The 23,289-nt window shown below is 44.3% G+C and overlaps 1 protein-coding gene across 20 annotated transcripts in view; it reads left to right on the forward strand.

The window, feature by feature from the left end:
- Positions 1 to 23,289, forward strand: part of KALRN (kalirin RhoGEF kinase) — a 698,826-nt gene that overhangs the window by 612,070 nt on the left and 63,467 nt on the right. For 11 of the 20 annotated variants that reach the window (XM_045851423.1, XM_045851424.1, XM_045851430.1 and 8 more), the window contains 3 exons: positions 11,239 to 11,522; positions 12,681 to 12,785; positions 16,091 to 16,186. In XM_045851423.1, the coding sequence (XP_045707379.1) occupies positions 11,239 to 11,522; positions 12,681 to 12,785; positions 16,091 to 16,186 (485 nt within the window). The remainder of the gene's footprint in view (positions 1 to 11,238; positions 11,523 to 12,680; positions 12,786 to 16,090; positions 16,187 to 23,289) is intronic. The other 9 variants (XM_045851425.1, XM_045851427.1, XM_045851446.1 and 6 more) reach the window with 3 other exon arrangements.

The raw sequence follows: 23,289 nt of genomic DNA on the forward strand, positions 1-23,289 counted from the left end.
GGTAGACTCAGAGGTGATAGTGCACAAGCCGAAAATAACTGGACCGACTGTAACTTATCTCCTGCTTGAGTGTTCATAAGAGGTTTCGAGTTTGACTGGCAACCCTGCTGTCAGGATACCATCCTCAGGAATCTGACTCACCTTTTGTATTCCAGACCAATGCTCACCGCTCTGCTTTCTACAACATGTTAATAGAAACTGGTACTCACATGTTCTTGGAGAGTCATCCTCTATTTGAGCAAGTGAATTAACATATTAAAGTTTCCTAAAAGTCCTGAAGCAAGGAAACAGGTACTGGTAACTTCATTCAATTAATCTTAGTTGATTGACAACACTCAGAACGTCTTAAGGAATAAGAAGCACTGGCCGATATTAATAGTCACGTTGCTAAGTTTAAGAGACTAGTGCCTCACTGACATTGAGTTTTTCGTAGAGGTCTCTGAACCTAAAAACCGTCAGACTCCAATGATTTCTCTTTCTTTTTCCTTAGTTGTTCATCACCAACCATTTAATGAGCTCCTTGGTGACCAAAGAGTTTGTGCTGGGGATGTAAGGCTGGAGGACACCTCTGTCCTCAGGGACTTTGCTTAGAGTTAGGGAGGTTATGCACACGAGTATTTATCTGTGCCAAAGGAATGGTGCAAGACGTACTCTCAAAGAAATAGGGGAACGTGTTGGACTCAGCCATCTAAGAAGTCTTTAGATGAGCAGAGAGAGAGCAGCAGGGTAGTATGAGCAGTAAGGAATGCAACATGGGTGGTGTGGTGCACTGAACAGTTAGACTACCGAGGAGGGTTCCCGTCCAGTAGTTATTTTCAGACGTCAGCATACATTGAAATTACTTGGAGGGCATGTCAGCCCACAGAGTGCTGGGCCACCCCCACAGTTTCTCATCTAGTAGCTCTGAAGTGGACCCCAAGAATTTGCATTTCTAACAAGCACCAGGTGGTGCTTCCATTGCATGTCTGGGGACCACAGTCTGAGGACCTTGGGTTATCAAAGAATGGAAACTCACAGAGCTGGAAAGGCAAACCCAGATCTGGCCATGGAGTGTAAATGGCGGGCTGACCAGGTAGACTTCACTGATCCCGTTTTGAACAGTGACTTGCACAAGGTGAAGTAATTGTTCTAATAGCAGAGATAGGCCAAATGGATAAGAGAAAAAGAAAAAGATACAGAGAAACCAGTTTAGAGGTTGTTACATGATTAAAGCAAATGATCTAAAAGGTCTAAATTCGGGCAGTGGCAGTGGGAATAGGAAGAAAATATCAGTGCAGAAATCCTTGTCCATGAAGGATTGTAATATCTAGAATATTTACTCTTGGAAGAGCAGCAGAACTGCTCTCACTGACTTTTCCTTGATCTGAGGTATCAAGCTTTGGAATCCACCCCTTGAATATAGAGAAAATGTTGGTGAAATTGAGAGAAAGAGAGGGAATTTCTTGGCCCTTAACTTCCCAATACAACTAGAAGGGTAGTGAATCAAGCAAGTCACTGTGGCAACATGTCACAGCAATGGTCTTGCATGTTTAGGATATGCCTATCTGGGGGATGCTTATCTGGGGGTGAGGTCTTGGTGTCCTTTGAGGGCTCTCCTCCCTCTGTTTCTGGCTCAGAGAGAAGAGTACACAGGGGAAACTGAGGTGAGAACGTTATCATTTCAACCTCTGCATCCAGTGGCGTCCAGATGGGAGTCAGGGACAAGTGTGGGCATCGGGGGACCAGGGCAGACACTGAAGAAGCCTGCAGTGGTTGAGGGAGATCTGGACTGCCTTAGAACGGAACTACAAAAGGGTCTTCTAGTTTGAAACCAGAGGTGCTGACTTTTCACCCCTGTGGAGATTGTTTTGTCTGCTGGAGAAGACCCTGGTATTATGAGCTAATATCCCAATGGGCTCCGAAGATGAAAAGGATTCCTGTCCTCTGTGGATGCCACTGGGTTTGCAATCACCCCCAAGTCTCAGATCTCTGTGCACATTCTACCAGGACAGAAACAGCAGAATAGGGAAAAGAAGGGGACCAATCAGTAGGAATGAACTAAGATACAGTCTAATACAATGTACTTTAAGGCTCAGAGTGGTCCTTCATTTTGTACTCAGTTTAGTAGGGGGAGTCAATCATGAATGTTCCAAATTATAAGGATTTAGATGTAAGAACAGATTATTAAAAAATACATAAAGCCTGAGTAAAGTGGTGGGATAAAATGTGGTGGGTTGGCAAAGGACTCATTGGAGACGAGATTCCTGAACTAAGTCCTTTGTAAAAGCTATGGCGCGATAAGCAGCAGGCAGGGGCTTGCACCGTGCATGTGGGACTTGAGTATGGCATAGAGGTGGGAAAAGGAATATCCTGAGCCAAAATGTGTTTGCCAAGTGGGAGCAGCAACTGCAAGGACAGTGAGTTCCCTAGTGGGAAGAAACAGTATTTCTGGACCAGGCTGATTCTCCTCTTCCTCATTTCCAATTACTGTTACCATAACAGCTTTCTTTATCCTCTGGTACCAAGTGGTAAACCAAATGGTTTTTGGGGAGAAGCCAGCCATACCAAGATCTGGTGGCCCATAGCTTTGGAACCGCAGCTGAATGTGCAGCCAGGACATGGGATTTCATGAGCATGCCACTAAAAGTCCCGCCACAGTCATTATCATATGCCATGAAGGGTATATTCATAACTACTGCAAGTGTTCTGCTGTCCCTGCTTACAAAGCATTGGATTGATGTATTTATTGCCCAGAGAATTTTTACCCTTCACCTTCTTCCCATTATATGCCCTCGTCTAGATGTGCAATTTCCAGTGTATAAATACTTTGGTAATTTTTACTTTTTCTCTTAAAAAGTTCTTTTTACTTTGATAATTATTTCACTCATATGTGGAATCGATAACTTTTATATTTAACAAATTATTTATAGAAACCAAAGAAAACATCAATGTTTGGGTATAAAATCTCTGCAGACAGATGTGTTGAAATGCATTTGCTTTATACAGTTTAAGCCATGAAAAGCAATAAGGATGAGTTTACAATTACTCTTGTGACGTTGGAGCTAAAGCAAAATGAAGGAACAGGAGACTGAGGAGTCTTCTGTTAAATATTTACTAAATACCTAGTGATGTCTTCTGATTTTGGTCATTGGAATCAAAGCATCCAGTACAGTATTAGGATTAATACCAGGGGGACATTTATAGACCTACTGAGTATTTAGATAAAATAGGTACAGTTAATGTAGAACAAGAATACCTCCCCCCTTTTTTAGCAATTACACAATAGAGTATGTGAAAGACATGCTTTTGGGGTGTGATGGAGTACTATTACTGAACTCCAGAAAAATGGATTGCAAATGAGTTTTTCAGTCTTGAGTTGTGCCCTTCAAAGTACTGTAGAAAATGATGGGCCAGCTTAGTGAGTGACGCATCCAGGGTGCTCAGGATCCGATGAAACCTTGGGTGGCACCTACCCATACATAGGCTCGCTGGGGGCCCAGCCTAGCCCCTCAGGGACACTGTTCCTGGTCTTCGGGGATAGTAAACCTACGAAACTAATAAAACTGTTTTCTCCTTTTGCTTAGGAGGTATAGTCCTTCTTTACTTTCAGCTCACTTTGAGGTCAGTGGAAAGAAGGCTGAATCAACATTTTGTGATTAGAAAAATTGCAGATGACAGTTCTGTGGATGCAGCCATAAGGCATTGGCCATATATCCTAAATTTGTAATCTTTGATGATTTATATACAATGTATTTTGCTTCCAGAATAGTTTTGCAGAATTTTATACTGGAACAAACAGGGTAGAAGCTTTTTTTAAGGTGTAACATAAACATGAAGTAAATATGAGCTGAAACTTTGTAAAAGGGAAATTGAGTTTATAAAGGAGCTGTATTTAGATATGACAGATGTCTAGTATAGTCAGTTACTACCCAGGCTGTACACAAGTATCCTCTTTTTTGTTTCCTAAGGAAGGGCTACCGAAGTAAAAGAAGGACAATATTCCACATAGACAATTGACTTGCAACGACGTGTTCAGTGCACAGACTCTCACGGGCTATTCTAGTTTTCATCTTCATGTCAAGCAGACAGCTCTCATCTCCTGTGCTGCTTGGGAACATGTTTCTGTGATTAAAAACCAAAACCAAGCAAGCATACCTGAGACCCTAATCTCTTCAGTTGTTCGATCACTTGGACATGAAGTCCAGCAGAAGCTCCCATTCTGTAGATACCACCAGAGATAAGGAGGCTGCTTACCCTTCCAAATGGTGGAGGAGGGGGACACCAATGGCCTGGTAGTCCAAGGCTGGGGCTGCCTGACTCTCAGAGGAGATTGCAGGCATTGGTCACAGGAGTGGTTATGTGGCGTGGGGAGGGAGAGTGACACAGAATGGCACCTGACAGCATTGAGTTCTTCATCGCTTTCATAATGCACAAAACTTTGAAGCTAAAAATGGCCTTAAGTTATCTAGTCTAGCCTTTGGAAGAACATACAGATGGAATGAAGGAGCATACAGAGAAAACTCATAGTCATGGAATTAGGGAAGACTTTTATGGTTTTACTGGTTTTGACTTAACTTAGGTGGTGCTTCCCATGGATCTAAAGTATATTCAGCACTTTATAAATATTAATTCCTTAATCCTAATAATAACCCTATGGGATAGATACTAATATTATCTTCATTTACTGATGAGGGAAACAAAATATAGAGAGGCTCAGTGACTGGCTGAGAGTCACACACCTCGTCCGTGGTGGAGCCAGGCTCTAAATGCATCCAGTCTCATCTTTCCACTTTGCCGATGAAGAAACAGAGGGCTGAGTGTCTGTCGGTTGCCACCTAGCTAGTTAATGGCTGAGCAGGTTCCGGACCCAGGTCATCTCTGTGTTGCAATCCACTGAGTAGGCACCAGTAGATCGTTCTCAGATGAGATAAGTAAGGCAGGAAACTTATCAGACTAGGAGAGCTTCTCAAAATCAACCTCAACGAAATATCATTAGAAGATGAGTGTTGGTGTCAGGAAGTCTCTAGTTATTGGCTGAGCTTCGGAATATGTTTTGTGACCATATAGTGTGTCTTTTCCCCTCAAGTATGAAGGAGGAGATTAAGTGGTTGAGAGAGGTAGCTTGGTAAGTCAAGAAAGTGGGGATGAAAAATAGTATAAAATCTGCCGATGGATAAGAGTTTGTCATTTGTTGGCTTATTTAGATTTCCTTGACTTCATTAGGATCATGATATTCCAATGGCCAAGCACTTAAGCTTGTGCCACTCAGTCTATGAAGCTGGACCTTCAGCTTCATGGATTACCCTGCCAGGTTTTCTATTCTTCCAATAGAAAAATAGAGATATTTTTCTCTATTTTGGCTGAGATATCAACTATAGGATGATTGATCTAGAGGCATAGATTTTTACCTTTTCATTTCTTCTTGAAGCATTCTACATTTGTCTCAGTTTACTTCCTTAAAGTATATGTCTAGGGTTAGGAAGAACACATTTAATTTTTCCAGAGGAAAACTATGTGCAAATGTACACAATTGAACATCAAGGAGAAGGCAGGAGGATGAGAGCTTTTGCACACAGTTGATGGGAGTAGCTCAGAGAGCAATGTGATGACACCTAGTGAAGTTGGTGACATGTGTTCCCTCAACCCGGAGCTCCACCTTGATGTACAAGGTCTGCCCAGAAGGTGTCCAGCCCTGTACTATGAAAAGTAGACACACTTATTGAAGAAGATACAAGATACAAGAAATCTTATACACAGGACAATGACACCTCAGTCCGCTTCAAAGAGGCACCTTGGGACCTCACACAGTTCTCCCAATCACCATCAGCTGCTCCATCGTATTTTCCTGAATCTCACTGATACTCTGAAATCTTTTCCCTTTCAAAGGTGATTTTAGTTTTGGGAAAAGCTAGAAACCACAGGGCGCCAGATCTGGGCTATAGTGGGGCTGAGTCACCTAGGTGATTTGATGTTTCACCAAAAAACTCTCTGCACGAGACATGATGCATGAGCCAGGCATGTTGTCATGATGAAGCTGCCAGTCACCAGTTGGCTGCAGCCTTCTGAATCATCTGAATATTCTCCGTGGAGGAATATGCAAGCTTAATGCAAAATTGGATGCAGATTTGTTGCTTTACTTGCTCAGTCACTTTGAATGCAATGGCCACATAGTACACATGCTCACTCAACAGTGTTTACCACTCCCACTGACTAGTACAGTGAAGTTGTCATTATTCACACATGTGCATTCCAGTCCACTCTCCTTGGCTGCCAGGTTACTTCAGTATCGCACAAACCATTCTCATTATATTAACAATGGCTGGACTTTTTCTGGACAGACCTGATATGTACTTTAAATGTTGCAGAGCTGAGAGTGTGAGTGCTACTCAGTGTGTGATTGGCAGGCAGCAAAGGTGAGCTATTTGTTTCCAATCCACAGTGAGATGAGTAAAGGAAATGAGAGCTAGCATTTAGAAGCTTTTATAATAATTTGACATTTCTATGACACTTAAGAATATGACTTAATGTTATAAAAGTATTGGTCCAAAACAGATTGGAAATAAGAAAACTGGGTCTCTGACCACAGATAAGTTTGGGAAGCCCTGCCCTAGGGGAATTCTCACACGTGTGCCAAGAGAGCTGTACGGACTGCTTAAAATCACTATATATCTGTGTGTGGGTGGGGCGTGTAACAGCCTAAATGTCTACTGTTATGATAACATATTACAAACATCATATGTCCTAAGAAAGAATATTATTCAACAATTTAAAGTGAATGAAGTTTATAGATCTACATATATGAACACAGATAAATAATTTTGAATTAAAGAGCAAGTTACAAATTAATACCTACATTGTGGTAATTATGTAAAATATAAACACAACAGAATATTATATTTACATACACGATAAGTGGCTAACAATAAGTGGCTAATCGAGGGAAAGGTGCCCGCTAACAGCAGTGGAGAATTTCACTTTGGGCAAGAAAGTGGGTAATAGGATGGCAAAGAGGTAAAAATAAAAAAAAGGCTTCAACTATACAGTATTTTATTTATTTCAGTTTTTAAAAACTGAAGCAAAAATATGGAAAAAATATTTATATTTATTATAAATAAATGGTAGCTATATAGATATTAGTTTTTTTCTGTATTTAAAAATATTTCATAATAAATTAGCCTCAGAATGTGATTCTTTTTTCTGATGCAGAAAATGGGGAAATGGGGAACATCCGGGGAACTTTATTACCTGCCATGTCCAGGGACACATTTGTCTTTCCAGTGACTCAAAACCAGACATCAGTCTAATGGGCAATTCTACACCTCAGGGCTAAAGAGGGAGCCTTGTTTCAAAGGGCCGGAGCAGACATAGAGATGGCTGGGTTCTGGTCCTAACTTTGTGATCAACTTAATTGTGACAGTGGGTTTCCCATATCAAAACCTCCGTTGCCTTCTCCATAAAATTAGTGCTACTGAGACTGTTTTCAATGTTGCAATTTTACAACTTATATAAATTATATATAAATGTGTATTTGAAATGCTACAAAGACTAGTGACTTCATGCTCTTTTTTACAATAATCATAGAGGCTAAAGGAATACAGGGAATGAACACAGATATAGGAATAAGATTAGGTATTTATGCAGTGGAGTCATATCTGGATTCAAATCTTGCCTTGCAGACACTTACTACCTATGAGCCTTCGGGGCCCTAAAATATTCTGAGTTTCTCTTTCTTAAAATGAGCATAAAATAGCACCTACCTCAGCTTGGAAAGATTCGATGAGACAAAGTATTATTGTTGAAGATGTTACAGGTGAGTACCTTAACTGCTGTGCCAGGAAAGGTACTAGAATAAATCCTCGAACAACTTAACTGCAGCCATCTCCCAGAGATGGGAGGAGCGTAACACACCAATCATTCCTTGAAGCAGTAATAAACTAAGAACAAATTTTCTAAATTAAATGATGCTGCATTCTTTTATAACCATACATTTGAAGTGACTTAGTAAAAGTTCTCATCACAAGAAAAGAATTACAACTATGTGAGATGGATATTAACTAAACTTAGTTTAGTAAACATTTCTAAATACATACACATTCATCAAGTCATGTTGTACACCATAGACAAATACAATGTCATATGTCTCAAAACTGAAGCAATTATAAATATAAAACAATTATATCTCAAAACTGAAAGAAAAAAAAAAACACACAAGAAAAGAGCCCTGGCTGGTGTAGCTTAGCGGAGTAAGCACGGGCTGCAAACCAAAGGGTCACCAGTTCAATTCCCAGTCAGGGCACATGCCTGGCCAGGCCCCCAATAGGGGGCATGTGAGAGGCAACCACACATTGATGTTTCTCTGTCTCTCTTTCTCCTTCCCTTCTACTCTCTCCAAAAATAAATTTTTAAAAAATCTTCAAAAAAGCAAGAAAAATTTATTTAGAAATGGTACTGTCTGAATTCTAAAAGATAAACCATAGATTGTTTCCATCTCTTGAATTCTCTTTTATGTGGACTGGGGTTGATGGCCCTAATTGTTTACACAGAAAAAACAAAATTGAGAATACTCTTGATTGTAATTTGTACTTCATAATCTGGACTCTTGCTGCTAATTTGTAGAGAATGCACCAAAGCAGAACCAGATGACGATGGGAGCAAAAGAACCGTCCATCGAAGTTTGCATTAGTGAGTCTCAAAGCCAAGTTATAATTTGCCATGGAACAGAAAGTCTTGCTTAGTCACACAAGGCTTGATTAATGAGGCTGGGCTCATTAACCTGCTGACAGAGTATGTGCTGATGAATCTAGGTTTCAAAGGCTTGGATTCAGTGAAGCCATATGACATCACAGGGGCCTGGTGAATGAGAAGCTTCGCAGCTTATCAGCAGAAAGGTAACAGAAAGGCCCTGGTCCCACTACCAGTGCTGGGGAGATGCTTATCACCCAGGCTTCTGAGAACAGGAGTTTGACCCATACCAACACTTCAGAAATAATGTCAACATACTCAAGCCTGTGGCCAGCAAGGAATTCTCAGAGATAAGATTACAACCTGGTCCTTAAAGGGATGCCAACCTAATCAGTCGATCTCCAAATATTCCCTCAGCAGAGCAACCCTGTAAGTTATTCTTCATACCAGAGAACTTTAGGAGCTCATTTTTTGTGCTTCTAGATCCGAATATTCTGCTGTTATTTTCTAAAGTATGTACAAAACTCTCCCAATGTCTAAGGAAGTCCCTGCAGGGTCAGTCTTGGTGCCTTTGAGATCAGCTAGTTGTAGAAGCTAGAGATAGCTCTCTGTTGGCAAAAGCATTCATTCACCTTCTCTCAGGATTTTGTTTCTTCTTTGTCTAGGCCAGAGAGCCCCCAAGGCTAGATTAGACTTTTAGGCTAGGTCTGGGATGAAGTTATTATGGGGAAAGGTGACTCAGTCTTTGAGATAAGTAGGTATACAAAAAACCACTCCAATAATTTGTTTAAATACCTAGTCATGAGTTTGGTTTAACTATCAGTATACAAACTGGCACTGGGGTGATGGGAGGAAGGTGTTGGGGGTCAAGGTAAAGCTGGTCAGGTATTCTCCCAAGACCATTTTGGTAATGAGAAGAAGCAGCATACAGAGAGGTAACTCACCTTTGATTGCCATCCAGACACTAACGGCACCACTTCTTGCTTTGAAATGCCTCACATTCATTCCTAACAGTCCCTCAACACAGCCCTAGTGTGGCCTTCTAGGTTCTAACTGCCCCCTTCCCACAGATATGCTGTATACGAGGCCTGTCCGGGAAGTATCCAGCCATGTACTATGAAAAATAGACATATTTACTGAAGAAGATACAAAAGACATTGTACACAGGACAATGATGCCTCAGCCCCATTCAAAGTAGATACCTAGGGACCTCACACAGTTCTCCCAATCACCGTCAGCTGCCCCATCGTATTTTCCTGAATCTCACTGATACTCTGAAATCTTTTCCCTTTCAAAGGTGATTTTAGTTTGGGGAAAAGCTAGAATTCACAGGGCGCCTAATAAGGCTAAATTGGGGCTGAGTCACCTGGGTGATTTGATGTTTTGCCAAAAAACTCTGCATAAGACGGGAAGCATGAGCAGGTGTGTTGTTATGATGATGCTGCCAATCACCAGGTGCCCATAGCTGTGGCCTTCTGAATCATCCGAATAGTTTCTGCAGAGGAATGTTCAGGCTTACTGCAACATTTGATGTGGATTCGTTGCTCTGTTCCCTCAGTCATTTTGAATGCGAGGGCCACACAGTGCACATGCTCACTCAATGGCATCTACCATCCCCAACTGACCAGTACAGTGAAGTTGTCATTGTTCACACATGCACATTCCAGTCCACTCTCCTTGGCTGCCAGGTTACATTGAAGTCGCACAAACCATTCTCATTATATTAATAATTGCTGGACAGACCCATATAGGTACCAGATTAATTAACAAACAAAACCTTTTTATCATCATTCTGGTAAAGTCTCACAATAAAGTTTATACTCCTCTAGTTTATTATTAAGTATCCTCACTAATCTTTCTATCCAGTTTCTTCTTCTCTGTTAATCTTCATTTTATTCAAAAGATCTATTTATGGGCTATGGTAACTTAACTTTCCAATTTTCCTGCCTCTGTGCTTTTGTCCCCACCTTCTCCTCCTTTGGGAATTTCTTCTTCCTTCTCCTCTAGTCAGACAGATCTCTCTCTCCACACCTTTACAGACCAGTCCCGACAACACTGATCTGACCTTCCTGTGAACTCCACTGCTTTATCATTTAGAGTCCAATTAGGCACATACTTCTGTGTGAATTTACCTTTATCTTGTGAGCTCTGACTTGCTCTTTCACTCATCTCTCCTCTCTGCTTCTGTGTGAGTGTGTGTGTGTAGCTACATAAAAGGTTTGTGAAAATGAACACTTTGACTTGCATATCTTTAAAAAACACTAAGAGTTGCTCCATAACATTGTTACGGGTTGGTAACTCTTGCTCAGGACCTTGATTTTTCCACGAAAGAAGGTGTCTTTGTCTTCTCTTTTCTCCTGGAACCACAGCACCTGGAGTGGTGCCAAATACATTAAAAGCCGAGTGTGTGTCACTATTACTGCCGTTCCTGAGAGTGTGTCCTTGACTGGGGTCTGCAGCTGGCCTTGACATTCTGCCTACGTTCTAGCTTCCTGAGGACAGAGCTGTCTCACTCCCAGGCTGGCAGGCGCCTTAACTGCCTCTGACACGCTGTGTCTGTCTGTTCTTTTTCCTCAGATGCATACTCTCACTCCTCAAGTGAAAATGGAGGCAAGTCCGAGTCAGTGGCCAACCTGCAGTCTCAGCCCTCCCTGAACTCCATCCATAGCTCGCCCGGCCCCAAACGCTCCACCAACACCCTTAAGAAGTGGCTGACGAGTCCTGTGCGCCGGCTTAACAGTGGGAAAGCAGACGGAAACATCAAGAAGCAGAAGAAAGTGCGTGATGGTCGGAAGAGCTTTGACCTGGGATCTCCCAAGCCTGGTGATGAGACGACCCCTCAGGGAGACAGTGCTGATGAGGTATTAACACATGGCCATCAGGAAGGGGCTTCTGACACACATCCTCCCTGGAGGCCTGGGAGGCCTCTTTCCACAGGTGTGGTGAGCTGGACAGTCTCTAGTCCCCGGAAGTGTTCCTTATTGAGCTTAAGTAACCCAAGTTCATTGTATTGTCAATGCCAAAGACCTTGCCAGTTTGATTTGTGACCAATTCAGACTGACCAGCACCTAGGATATCTAGCAAACAGACCCAAGTTTGCCAGATTTGGCTCCAAGGGGAGCCGGCTAGTCACCTAGTGCCCTGCCACTGCTAAGGACTGCATCAAGCCTTGCTAGGCCTGTTCAGAATAGGAATAAATGAACAGAGACCATTTCACTTGGGCAACAGAAGACTGCTGAGAGGTTATAGCTGTTTACAAGCATCTTGAGCAACGCCCCATATAAAAGGGAGTAGACAAGTCCAGTTTGCTCTGGAGGGGAGAATTATGATTAATAAGTGGAAGTTGTAACAGGTAAGGTTTCAGCTCAAAGAGAGACAGCACAGAGGTGGAAGGGGTTGTTAACTACTGATGGAATGAGCCTTCATGAAAATGAATGAACACCCATACTGGAAGCGTTTGGGAGGCTATATGATCTCACATAACAGAAAGATACCTGTGTTAGCCAAGAGGTCCTTTGGGGTGACCTCTGAGGGTCCTTCCAAAGCTGAGATTCTGTGATCAAAATACAGTGGGTATGTTTTGGTTGGTGGAAAGAGATAGCTATTTTATCTGGCAAACTAACCTACTCTAGTCACTCATGTGGCTAAGAAGTACTTCCTAATATGCAACCATACTCTGTAATTTTACTATATCTGCCATTTCTTCCTATGAAAATGACAGTGGAGCCTGGTGATGATCAGATTGTGGTTTAATCGTCCTTCAAACACTTAAAGTTAGGCTCTCTCTGACCACACTCAGGGCTTATCAATGGGGTGGGTGTTTCTCACGTGTGTCCCCTCTTGGTCCTCACTGTCCTTCAAGGTAAGCAAGTGTACCTATTCTATAGAAGAGGACACTGAGGCTAAAAAACAGGAGTCTGTTGAGAGAGGAGTATCTTCAGTTGCTTGTTTAAAAGTTGCAAGTCCATTGGCATTTTTAATTGTATGAAACAGTGACTAATGCTGCTCTTTTGTTCTAGAAGAGCAAGAAAGGTTGGGGTGAAGATGAGCCAGATGAAGAGTCACACACCCCGCTCCCTCCGCCTATGAAGATCTTTGACAATGACCCGACACAGGATGAGATGGTGGGGCTTCTTGACTTTCTCACTTGAAAGAGCAGTGCATAACACATGTGATTGTATTTTGTGTGGGGGGGGCGGGTAGTGATATTCTCGCCCTTGCTACCCCTTACACCACATGAATCCATGGTGATGCAGACTCTGACTGTGTTTGCTAGGGGTCCCCTCCCTTCCCCTGGAGATCTGACTTCATTCTGGGCAGTGTAGCCATGTATGCAGAACACTCAGAGTGGGGACCCGCCTGGCCCCTTGTCCTGTTGATGAAGGGTAATGGCTCTCTGTCTTTGGAAGCAGCAGATCTCAAAAGGCACTAGTAGTCTCAAAGGGGAATCTGAGGTGATTCTACACCATTATCGTTTTCTGGTTCCTGACTGTATGGCCTATGTTTTAGTTGGTTGTTTTCCCTATGCTCACCTCTAAAACTGAAATAACGGTAACTTCCAGTCATGCCCAGTGCTGTTAAAATTCTGCAAACACAGCATGAGGGCAGAGATGCTGCTCAGGAGAGGTTGCTGTCAAAGGTGGGCAGACCTAACACGCCAGCTCGCTCATGTTCTCTGTTTGGCAAAAATGCCGACTCCCTGGCAGAGGGGCTCATGGATGTCTGAAGTGTGAAGTCTGCTGGGCCTCTAATCACAGAGTGATCTCTCCGGTTGTTCTGGAACAGAGGCTGAGGTTGGCTGTGCTTTCAGGCTCTGATCCGAGGCCCCAGGCTGCGTTAGTCATGTGCTGCGTCACTGACTTTCCTTACAGACGTTTTCACTGCACGGTGCTTTTCCTGCCTTCTCTTAGAGTTGCTGTCATTTGCACTCTGGAGTCGGAGTGGTGGTTTCAGTTTTCGATCGTACTTTGCATTTGCTTTCGGAGTGCTGTTCGGGGGTGGGGGTTGCGGTGGCAGTACCCTAGCCTCTCCCCAGGGTCCTGCTGTGCTCTCTGGTGCTCTGCCTCACAGCTGGGCAGGCTCCTCTGGTGCTGTGGCTCTAGCACACAGTACCACCTAGGGTACAGTTCAAAAAGGACTACAGATGCTTCAGCATGTCTGGTGATAGCCCAGTTCTTGTTTTAATTCTGCTTTACATTTGGATCATTAACCTACAGACATTGAGGGTGTCCCCTGTGCCACAGGGACAGATTCTAGGGACAGGATGATGACTAAGATGTGGTCGCTGCCACCCTCTGTGACTCACCCATGAGCAGCACACAGTTGTGGCCCCTCCTAAGGTGCTGTTGGTGACCCTGGTCTCCGGGGTCAGCTCTGACTCTTGACTATTGGGAAAAAAGCAGCAGGAAGCGTGGCATGGTGCCATGTGGATTCCCAGAGGCCCATCCTTGTGAGATGCTCTGCAAGCAGTGATAGTGTATGGGTGGGGGCGGGGCGGGGGGGCGGGTAGGACGCCCCTGCCCCAGTTGCTTGCCCTCCCACACAGCCTTCCACAGTGAGGTGCCAGCTCGCACAAGATAAGTAAAGGTCACGAACCCCCCCCCCCCAATACCCTCTGAACTGCTTATTTTGGGGAAAAGGATGTTATGTTGTTTCTGGATAACTTTTAACTGAAAATGTGGATTTACCCGCAGACATTGATGTAGACTTTCCTTCGCCAGAAGTAAGGCAGATGGCCAGTCCCTGTTTACACTCAGTAACCCTCCTCAGTCCTGTTTGTTGGACTTCAGTGCCTTGGTTTTTCTGGAATATTTGGTGATCCTCAGAACTTTTAGCAAATGGCATTGGATTTATGAAAATAACTTTTGTAACAGTGTAAGAGGAATTTTTTTAGAGTCCACCCATTGTTAATGTTGTGGAATTAAGTCTCCATGTTTCCTTTTAATATTTGTTCATGAGTGTTTTATTTAATGTTTCCTAAAATCTCATTGATTTTACCTTCGTAACTATAATTTCAATAGCTTGGGAGTATTTCATTTATTTGATGTGCCATAATTAGCTTGGCCCGCCTGTTTTCAGGTACCGTAGGTGGTTTCCAATCTTTGCTGCCCTGGTTGGTGCCACCACAGGTCCCCTGTCACGCACAGCATTCGCTCTTTTCTTTTCTGTCCCTGGAGAAAGTTCCCGGGTAGAATTACTAAGACTGATAAAAGATTGATAACTTCAATTTCCAAACAGACTTACACATTTTTCTTGCATTCCCCAGGAGAGAAAAAAATAGTTTTTTTATCTCTCTTAACTACATTGATTTCATTTTTTTTAACCCTATCTTAGAAGCAAATACCTAAACTCACACTTAGATTAGGCCAAAAGAAGCTTCCTTTTTGAAACTCTCCCCCCTAACTTTGGGGACAAACTGGAATTTTTGTCCCCAGACATCCAGTTCTCTACTCCCAGAGTCATCAGTGTCAAAAGCAGAAGACTCGTACACCCTGGGCCCCGGGAAGGCCAGTGCACTCTGCTCTGACGTGCTGGGGGTAAAAGCTTGCATGTGCACGTAGAGTTGATCATTTCCCCCAGTTTCTTCTCAAGTAGGAGTGGGAAGAAAATATACCACCACTCCTCAGTGAGCAGGAGTCCCCAGAGCACTGCCCAAACAGCCGTGTGGACTAAGCCTTATTGTGGGTGTGAGGGAAGAGGGACAGGCCCTGGCCTTGAGCCTCCCTTCTCTGTGCACAGGAGAGTCCCTGCTTCTCCAGAACAAGTTACACAAGTCCTGCCAAAGCCTTGAGTTACTTCCCAGTGTGCCAGTTTGCAGCAGTGTGTGTCTGAGTATGCATGGGGGTGGGGAGTAGGTGTCTACCTTTCTGGTCTTAAGTGCTCTGCCCTCAGCATTTCTGATTTTTGCTTGACACACAGTAAGATCTATATTTAAGATCTACACCTAAGTAAAGCGAGGATAATTTCTCTTCTTCAAACACACTCAGAGCTAGCTTTTTTGACTCCTTTCACACCCTGGAATAGCAAAGGGCAGCCCTGTAGTGGCCCAAGTGTTATCTGCCTTCCACCCCAACCCCACTGCTATCAGTAGGCACAACCCTTACCTACTGGTCTCCCAGAGAACGCAGCAAACCCCCACCCACCTAAGCTCCTTAGGGGGCCTGCATAAGGAGAGCCTAGTCGCATTCCTGCTTCACTTCTGGCCAGAAACTCTGACAAAGGGTCTGGCAGGCCTGTCCCACACCCATACCCCTCCCCCCGCTCCCCCCCCTCCCCCGCCCCATGTCCCTCTGTCATCTCCTCCCTCGAAACTCCCAAGAGCTTTGCTTGCCTTGCCCACTTTGAGCTTTGGACTTGCTGTTTTGCTTGCTAATTGCTATTCCTCATTCCTTGCTAATCTGCGTTTCCTCTGCTGCTCAATGTTTTGCAGTCCTCCTCTTTGCTAGCAGCCCGGCAGGCTTCCAGCGAGGTGCCTACTGCTGCAGACCTTGTCAGTGCAATAGAACAGTTGGTCAAAAGCAAGCTGGTAAGTGGGGCCCAAGAGGCAGCTCTGCCGGGATCTCCCCTCTGTGTGGCTCCTAGGGCTTGGCATCTGTCAGCAGTGTTCTCTGTTGCACCTACCCTCGTTCCTCCTACAGGGTCACTTCCAGCGAGTGGTGCTTTCTAAAAAGCTGTGTGCCTGAGTGCTCTTGGGATTTGTTCGGGAACGGGTATGGACAGTGAACAGACTCTTTTGGGACTGTGACATTGACGAGAGGTAAAAGGTATTCAAGACAAAATAGCCTCCCAATAAGCCTGGTCCACTGGTCTCCAGGGCAGAGACATTTTGACGGTGACTGATGTGTGTCTGGTTAGCCTGGAAGCTAACTTTTCTGCAGAGACATGGAACAGGGATCGGATCTTTGAAAGCACTGAGTAATTGTATTTGGGGACCTCAGGTAGTCTTCTAGCTTGCGTACCTCACACAAGTGGACTGCTGATTCTGAAGGAGCATGGGCACAAGTACATGGACACCTCCCCGCAAGACACTCAGGGAGCTGGTGCAGATCCTGTCATGAGTCTGAGCTGGTTCAGGGCTTTGGCATTCATGCTGGTGACAGAACTCCTTTACTCCCTTATTTTTACGTTTAAATGTACTGTAGGAGAATAAATAAGAATAAAAATAATAATAATAAAAAGTATATCAGTACAGGATGACAACTTGAAGCCCTCTCCTTTCCTTTGCTCTCTCTTATGTCCCTCACTTTGTTTTTATTGCAACTCTCACTAGGATAAGTGCCTGTGTTTCTGCCAGACTTCTGTCGGGCAGTCCTGTCCATCAGCACCACTTCAACCCTTCTCCATTTGGCCCAGGAATGAGAGGGAATGATGGATGCTCTCGGGGGAAAGCTACCTGATAATAATTTTAATTACAGGAACTCCCTCTTTAAATGTCCCAGCTCTTATGGAGTACCAATGAATTTAACATATATGACTTTCTTCTTTTCCTCCTAACTTTCCTTCCCAATTAAAAAGAGCTTAGCTGGTGTTTTCAGTAAGGATGCCAACCTCCAGGGGGTTGTCTGTTCCCTGCCATCTCTCCTTGCCCCACAGGTGGGGGTTGAGCACTGTCATGGGCCTGCGTGCACTTTTCAAAGCTCCCCTCTCTGGCCACTCCTCACTTGCTCCCCTTTCCTTGCTACACTAACCCATACAGCCTCTTCGTTCTCCAAATACCATAAAAAATAATTTATTTCCTTAAAAATCATCCTGCGCTGGCCAGTGTGGCTCAGTTGGTTAGAGCGTCGTCCTACAAGTGGTGGGTTCAACTCCTAATCAGGACGCATGCATATGTTGCAAGTTTGGTCCCTGGTGGGGCGCATGCAAGAGGCAACTGACCCATGTTTCTCTCTCTCTTTCTCTCCCTTCCTTCCTCTCGCTCTACAAAAATTAAAAAGCATGTCCTCAGATGAGGATTAAAAAAAAATCATCCTTTTTTTGCATTTTCTCTTTTGCCACCTGAGCCTGGGCCCTGACCTCATGGCTGCACTACTGCAGTATCCACTGCTTGATCTTTCCCTGTCCTGGTCTGCCTCCCGGCCTCACACTCCAGCTGGTCCTTCACAAGCACTGTTTATTGCCTCCCTCCACAGTGGAGGCTCACCACTGCCCTATAGCCACAGAAGCAGTTGTTTCCACTGTGGGGTGCCTTCAGTACACAAGACAGTTTGTTGAGATGCAGGAAGAAAAGATTGGCATCTCTTTATCTCATTGTTTGACAGTCTTGTGTATGTCTTAATATGTACATATGGTAATACAGTAACACAGATATACGTGTATGATTTATAAGTAAGTTACATGCTTTGGATATGTGTAACCAAAATTAGGCTTATTGATAGAGGTACATAATCAACGTTTGGAAGTCACTGGCCCATACATAAAGTCCACATTTACTCATATTTCTAATGTTTTGGAGCCTTCTTCCCAACCTGTCTTTTCCAGCGTCCACTTGCTATTGTGGTTGATGAACACGGAATTGTTTTTTTCACTATCCCCAAACACACATTTGCCTGTGCTGCCTCCAAATTTCATTCCACTTCCCTGGAATGTTCTCCCCCTCACTTTTGCTTATCCAAAGTGTAATAGTTATTCAAGGCCCCACTCAAATCTCATCTCCCCACAAGGGCTCCTCTGACTGGCCCGGGCCAGATGTCATGTGCCGCCGGTCCCACGGGGACCACTGTGCAGACCGCACCCGCCCAGCCCCGCTGTTCGGTGGTCCTGTGTGTTACTCCTTACAATGACTTTCAACAAATGAAAGTCATTTCATTTACCTCTCCAGGTAGATGCTTTGTCATTTAGGACATTGTATTCTCCTCCACTATAGGGGCCTTTTACACTTTTATCAGTAAATATCTGTTTCCAAAAGTCTGTATTTTTTCATACGTTGGAGTACCTTTTTTCTACTACTGCTGCTCACCTTACCACTGTCAGGAGTCTCTGCTCACCTCCAGTCTGTGTGAGCAATGGATGTGGTGTGACACATGTTGGTGCAGATACTGAGAAGTCCCATAAGAGCAGATTCCCCAAAGGAGAGGGAGTGTAGGCTGGTGGTGGAGTCAATTGGCCCTATAACTGGCTCTCTACAGATGTCTTCAGATGTATGGCCTTTCTGTGGTGAGTTTACCATAATAGGATCTTTAACTTCTTCCACTAATAACTACTTCTTGAGGACCTGCAATGAGTCTAGAATTATAGAGATTTCTTTGGCTGGATATACAAAACCAAACTCATAGAGGGGAAAGGAACAAGGGAGCAGTGGTTTGGTTTCTCAGAATCTTCTCACCGAAATTCCGTCCGTTGTCCTTCCTCCTCTCTTTCTTCCCATCCCCACACGCACCCACCCTGGGGCAGCAAAGGAGCCAGCAGTAGCTGGTGCTTTCCTCAGCCACATTTACAAATACCAAGTTGTGTTTTCATCTCCAAGACTTGTGTTCCTCTTCCCTATCAGCCCTTTAGCTTAGAAGAGGGTAAGACCTAGAGCCTGTAAAAGTTCAGGAGCTTTTATTTGACTGTAAGTACAACAATGTGAGTGCTGCCAAAAGAGCCAGCGTGATCATAGGCTGGGTTAATGGAAGCACAATGTACAGATTCAGCAGAGTAATGGCCCCATTGCACTCGAGCTTTCAGACCACACCTGTCATGAGCTGTGTGTGAGTCATGCATTGGGTTCTGAGCCTGGCATTTCAAAACACTCTTGAACTCAGTGGAAGTCGCCCCTGAAGGGGTAGCCAGTACCATGTGGTCCATGTCATTTGAAAGAAAGCTGAAGAAACTGAGGTTAAGGCCCTACTGGTGTGGTTCGGTTGGTTGGACATCGTCCCATAAAGCAAAAGGTCATCAGTTTGATTCCGAGTCAGGGCGCAGGCCTGGGCTGTAGGTTGGGTCCCAGCTGGGGCACGTGCCAGGGGGACGTGTGTGAGGGGCAACTGACCAAGGTTCTGTCTCACGTCGGTGTTTCTGCCTCTCTCTCTCTCTCTCTCTCTGCCTTCCCCTCTTTCTACAAAGATAATAAAATCTTTTTAAAAACTCTAATAAAAAAAGGAAACTGAGGTTAAGTATGGGGAGAAGTTAGGAGAGAGAGGACACAAGAGCTGTCTTCTCATGATTGAGCAGTGCCGTGGGAAAGAGGGGTTAGTCGCAACACTTTCTTACTTCCGAGGGTGAATCCTAGGCCTGTGGGCAGAAGTCATCTTAGTTCAGTATAAGAAGAACCAACAAGGTCCTTTTCAATGTAGAGTCTGGAAATTTTACAGCAGTATCTGGTATATTTGGACTTTTATATCTAAGGCTTTAATTCTGTTTTGGTTGCTCCAAAGATAGCCCCAAATTCTGCACTCGGAATTCACTTGGTCCCCTAGCTCTTCCCAACAGCCATCATGAGATCCCTTATGTCTCTGAGTTTCAGAGCTGCCCTGGCTGCTTATCTGTGCTTCTGACTGCCCTGAGGCTCCCGCCCTGAGTGTTGTGGTCTCTGCTGCTTGAGAACTGCTGTTAGGGAATGAGGATGGGCATTCTCTGCTCTGGTGCTGTGCCAGTAAAACCCCTAAAATCCCCAGAACCTCCTTTGGCAAGTCCCTCTGGACCTTAATGAGCACTTCTGAGTTCTCTCTGGCTAGCCTGGGTCTTTAACTCAGGCTTTGGTTTACCACGAGAGGATGCCCACCCACCTTCCCAAACAGAGCTAACATACTTGCTCTAGGTTTTATATTAAGGTATTGTTTTTAATTCTGACGCAAGACTAAGGACTCCCCCTGCCTTCCCTGTTTGATTTTTAATAAAGCTTTTTCCAGACATGTAGACTGGAGGTGGTGGTGAGTATATAAGGAATCAGAAGACCTAGGTTTTGGTCCTGCCTCTGCTACTTACTCTGTGGTCCTGAGCAAGTTACTTAGGCTACTTGGGCTTCAGTTTTATCTCATTTATCAACAATGCTGGTTCTGTCCACCCGAATCTAATCTCAAGAGAGTTAAGATGAAGACTAAGTGAGGTGTGAATGTGCTTGGTAAACTGGTACCGCGAGCATTCTACAAACATTAGCTCTTAGCCAACTCATAAGTACTGTGAAGGGCAGGGAAAGGAAATGTGGTCATACTTTATCTTCTACAGCCATGCCCTGGGCCCAGGGACACAGTATTTGTCAAACAGGGTATTGGTAGTTGGGTGAATGTTGCTGGGTAGTAGCTTAACAATCTGTATGACTGGTTTTGTTCCTCTAAACAGCCCCAAGATTCCCCGACCTGCCTAGAAGAAGGGCTGAGCCTTTAGAGGGAAAGCCTCCTCCCTGAGGAGGGTCCTCAGGCAGCATCACAACAGTTCACTGGGCTCAGGACAGCAGGACCCTTAGCTGATAATCCTCTGCCTATAGGGAAGGAGCTGGCCAGGACTGAGATTTTGTTCAGTCTACCTGTGGCTTGGCTTCCTGAGAATGTGTCACCTGCTTCAGCAAGACTGCCTACCTTTGAGACTTCTGTTTTGAGAGCATTCAGCATCCTGGGTCTGCCCTGGTCAGTCATGGCGGGCCACATTACCTGGGTAGGACCAGGCTGTATTCCTGTGCATGCTTTGCTCTCCTTTAGATGAACTGACTTGCTTTGTCAGTGGCGACGTAGAGCAAGCAGAAGTCCAGAGTCCAGATGGAAGGATATACTGGCCCCTTATGTCCATTATGAAGGTGTATGTTTTCAGGAATTGGGTTTCTCTGACATCCCTCTATGGAAAATGTTATTGAGCTTGTTGAAATAGAAGAGTTTAGCCCTGACTGGTGTGGCTCAGTGGATTGAGTTCCAGCCTGCGAACCAAGGGGTCACCAGTTCGATTCCCAATCAGGTAACATGCCTGGGTTGCAGGCCGGGTCCTCACTTGAGGTGTACAAGAGGCAACTGCACATTGATGTTTCTTTCCTTCTCTTTCTCCCTCCCTTTCCCTCTCTCTAAATATAAAAATATATTTTTTAAAAAGAAAAGTTTAGATTTCCACAAAAAAAATTTTAACCTAAAGTCACAAACGTGAATGTCATTTGCCTGGAAAAACTGGACTTCAGCTTTTCTATTCTACACTTGTTTTCCCTCACCTCACCCCCAACTTTCCTGGGAAAGACTGAGATCTAAAACCTTTCACCCAGAGAACACTGCACACATTTGTACAAAAGGATGGGGCAGCTAGAAGTTGGCATGGTGGGTAGTGCCGGACCAGCCCCTGGCCTGCTTTTTCATCAGATGAGCTTTGACCTCTCCACAAGAGTTCCATAGCATATTCAGTACATTCTTGGGGTCCTACTATGTGCAAACTCTGGGATCAAGCACAAAACCTTCCTTAATGGGACTTGTAGTCTAGGGTCAGGGCTCAGAATCTCCTCCCACCTGGACTGTGGCAGCCATTTTCTCTCAGAGTTCAGTCTGTCTCCTTACATGACTGCCAGGGGAACTTTATTTTCTTTCTCTTTAAAAAAACTTTATAATGGTTCTTTTTGACTAATAAAAGCAATAGATGCTCATTCAAGAAAAATTGGGAAAACAACAAGTATAAACAAATTATATCACTTATCATCATCTAGACATAACTCAGGGTTGAAATTTAGATATATTTTCTTCTAGACTCTTTTAAATAATGTAATCATAGAGCATATAAAATTTAAGGCCTGTTTTCCTTTGGTATTATATCAGACATTTTCCCAAGTCATGAAGAGGAATATTAACACCGATCTTTCTAAAACTTAAATCCAATGATGTTGCTTCCCTGCACAAAATTCTCCTGTCACTGGCGTTAGAAGGTGAAGTCTCTCCTTCTTAATGCTACACACAAGGGTCCTTACGATCCAACCCCCTCATACTTCTGCAGGCTTACCTATTCCATTCCTCACCTCTTTCCCTAGTATTGACCCACTCCCAACTCACATAGCACAGTCATTTGCCACCCCTCCGCCCCCATCTCCTGCCTATACCAGGCAGCTGGCAGCTTCCCAGGCTGCCCTATGTAGTCTCACAACCTGATCCTTTGCTCACAGTGCTGCTCTGGAATGTCCTCCCATTGGTAGATCCACTAAACCCTTTTTCATTTCTCAACACTCAGTTCAAGGTGCCTCCTCCATTAAAGCCTTTTCCTTTCCTCTCCTCCCCACCATAGAGCTGCCAGCTCCCTTTTCATCCTGTGTGGTACCTCTTCTGTCTGGAAGAACACCCACTGTAGCTTAGATTGTGGAGGACAGGGAACCCTATCTTGTTCTTCTTTGTTTCTCCAGCACTTTGCAGACATTCAGCATGTAGACACCCATGTGCTTTAGCACAGAACAAACGATCCCTTACAATCCTGTGCCATGATGCTGTGCAGGGGGTGTGTCAAGGGTGGTCATAGGGGCCCAGAGGAAGGGCGTTTTATGGGTGTGTGATCCAAGACCCAGCACACAGGAAATGTGTTCATTTTTAACATGGGGACAGCCTTCCTCCACACTTAATCTGCTTTTTTGAATTCTGTTTGCATTTCTGTTCCCTGACCTTGGACTGACTCTGGGAGCACCCATTGTGCAACTTTTGTCCCTCCCTCCTTTGTACACCTTTTCCTTTGTCTGCTGAGACTGTAGTGACCTGAGCC

The sequence above is a fragment of the Phyllostomus hastatus genome, unplaced genomic scaffold (genome assembly GCF_019186645.2).
Source record: "Phyllostomus hastatus isolate PE091 unplaced genomic scaffold, TTU_PhHast_1.1 phas_contig_86, whole genome shotgun sequence".
NCBI classification, from domain to species: Eukaryota; Metazoa; Chordata; class Mammalia; order Chiroptera; family Phyllostomidae; genus Phyllostomus; species Phyllostomus hastatus.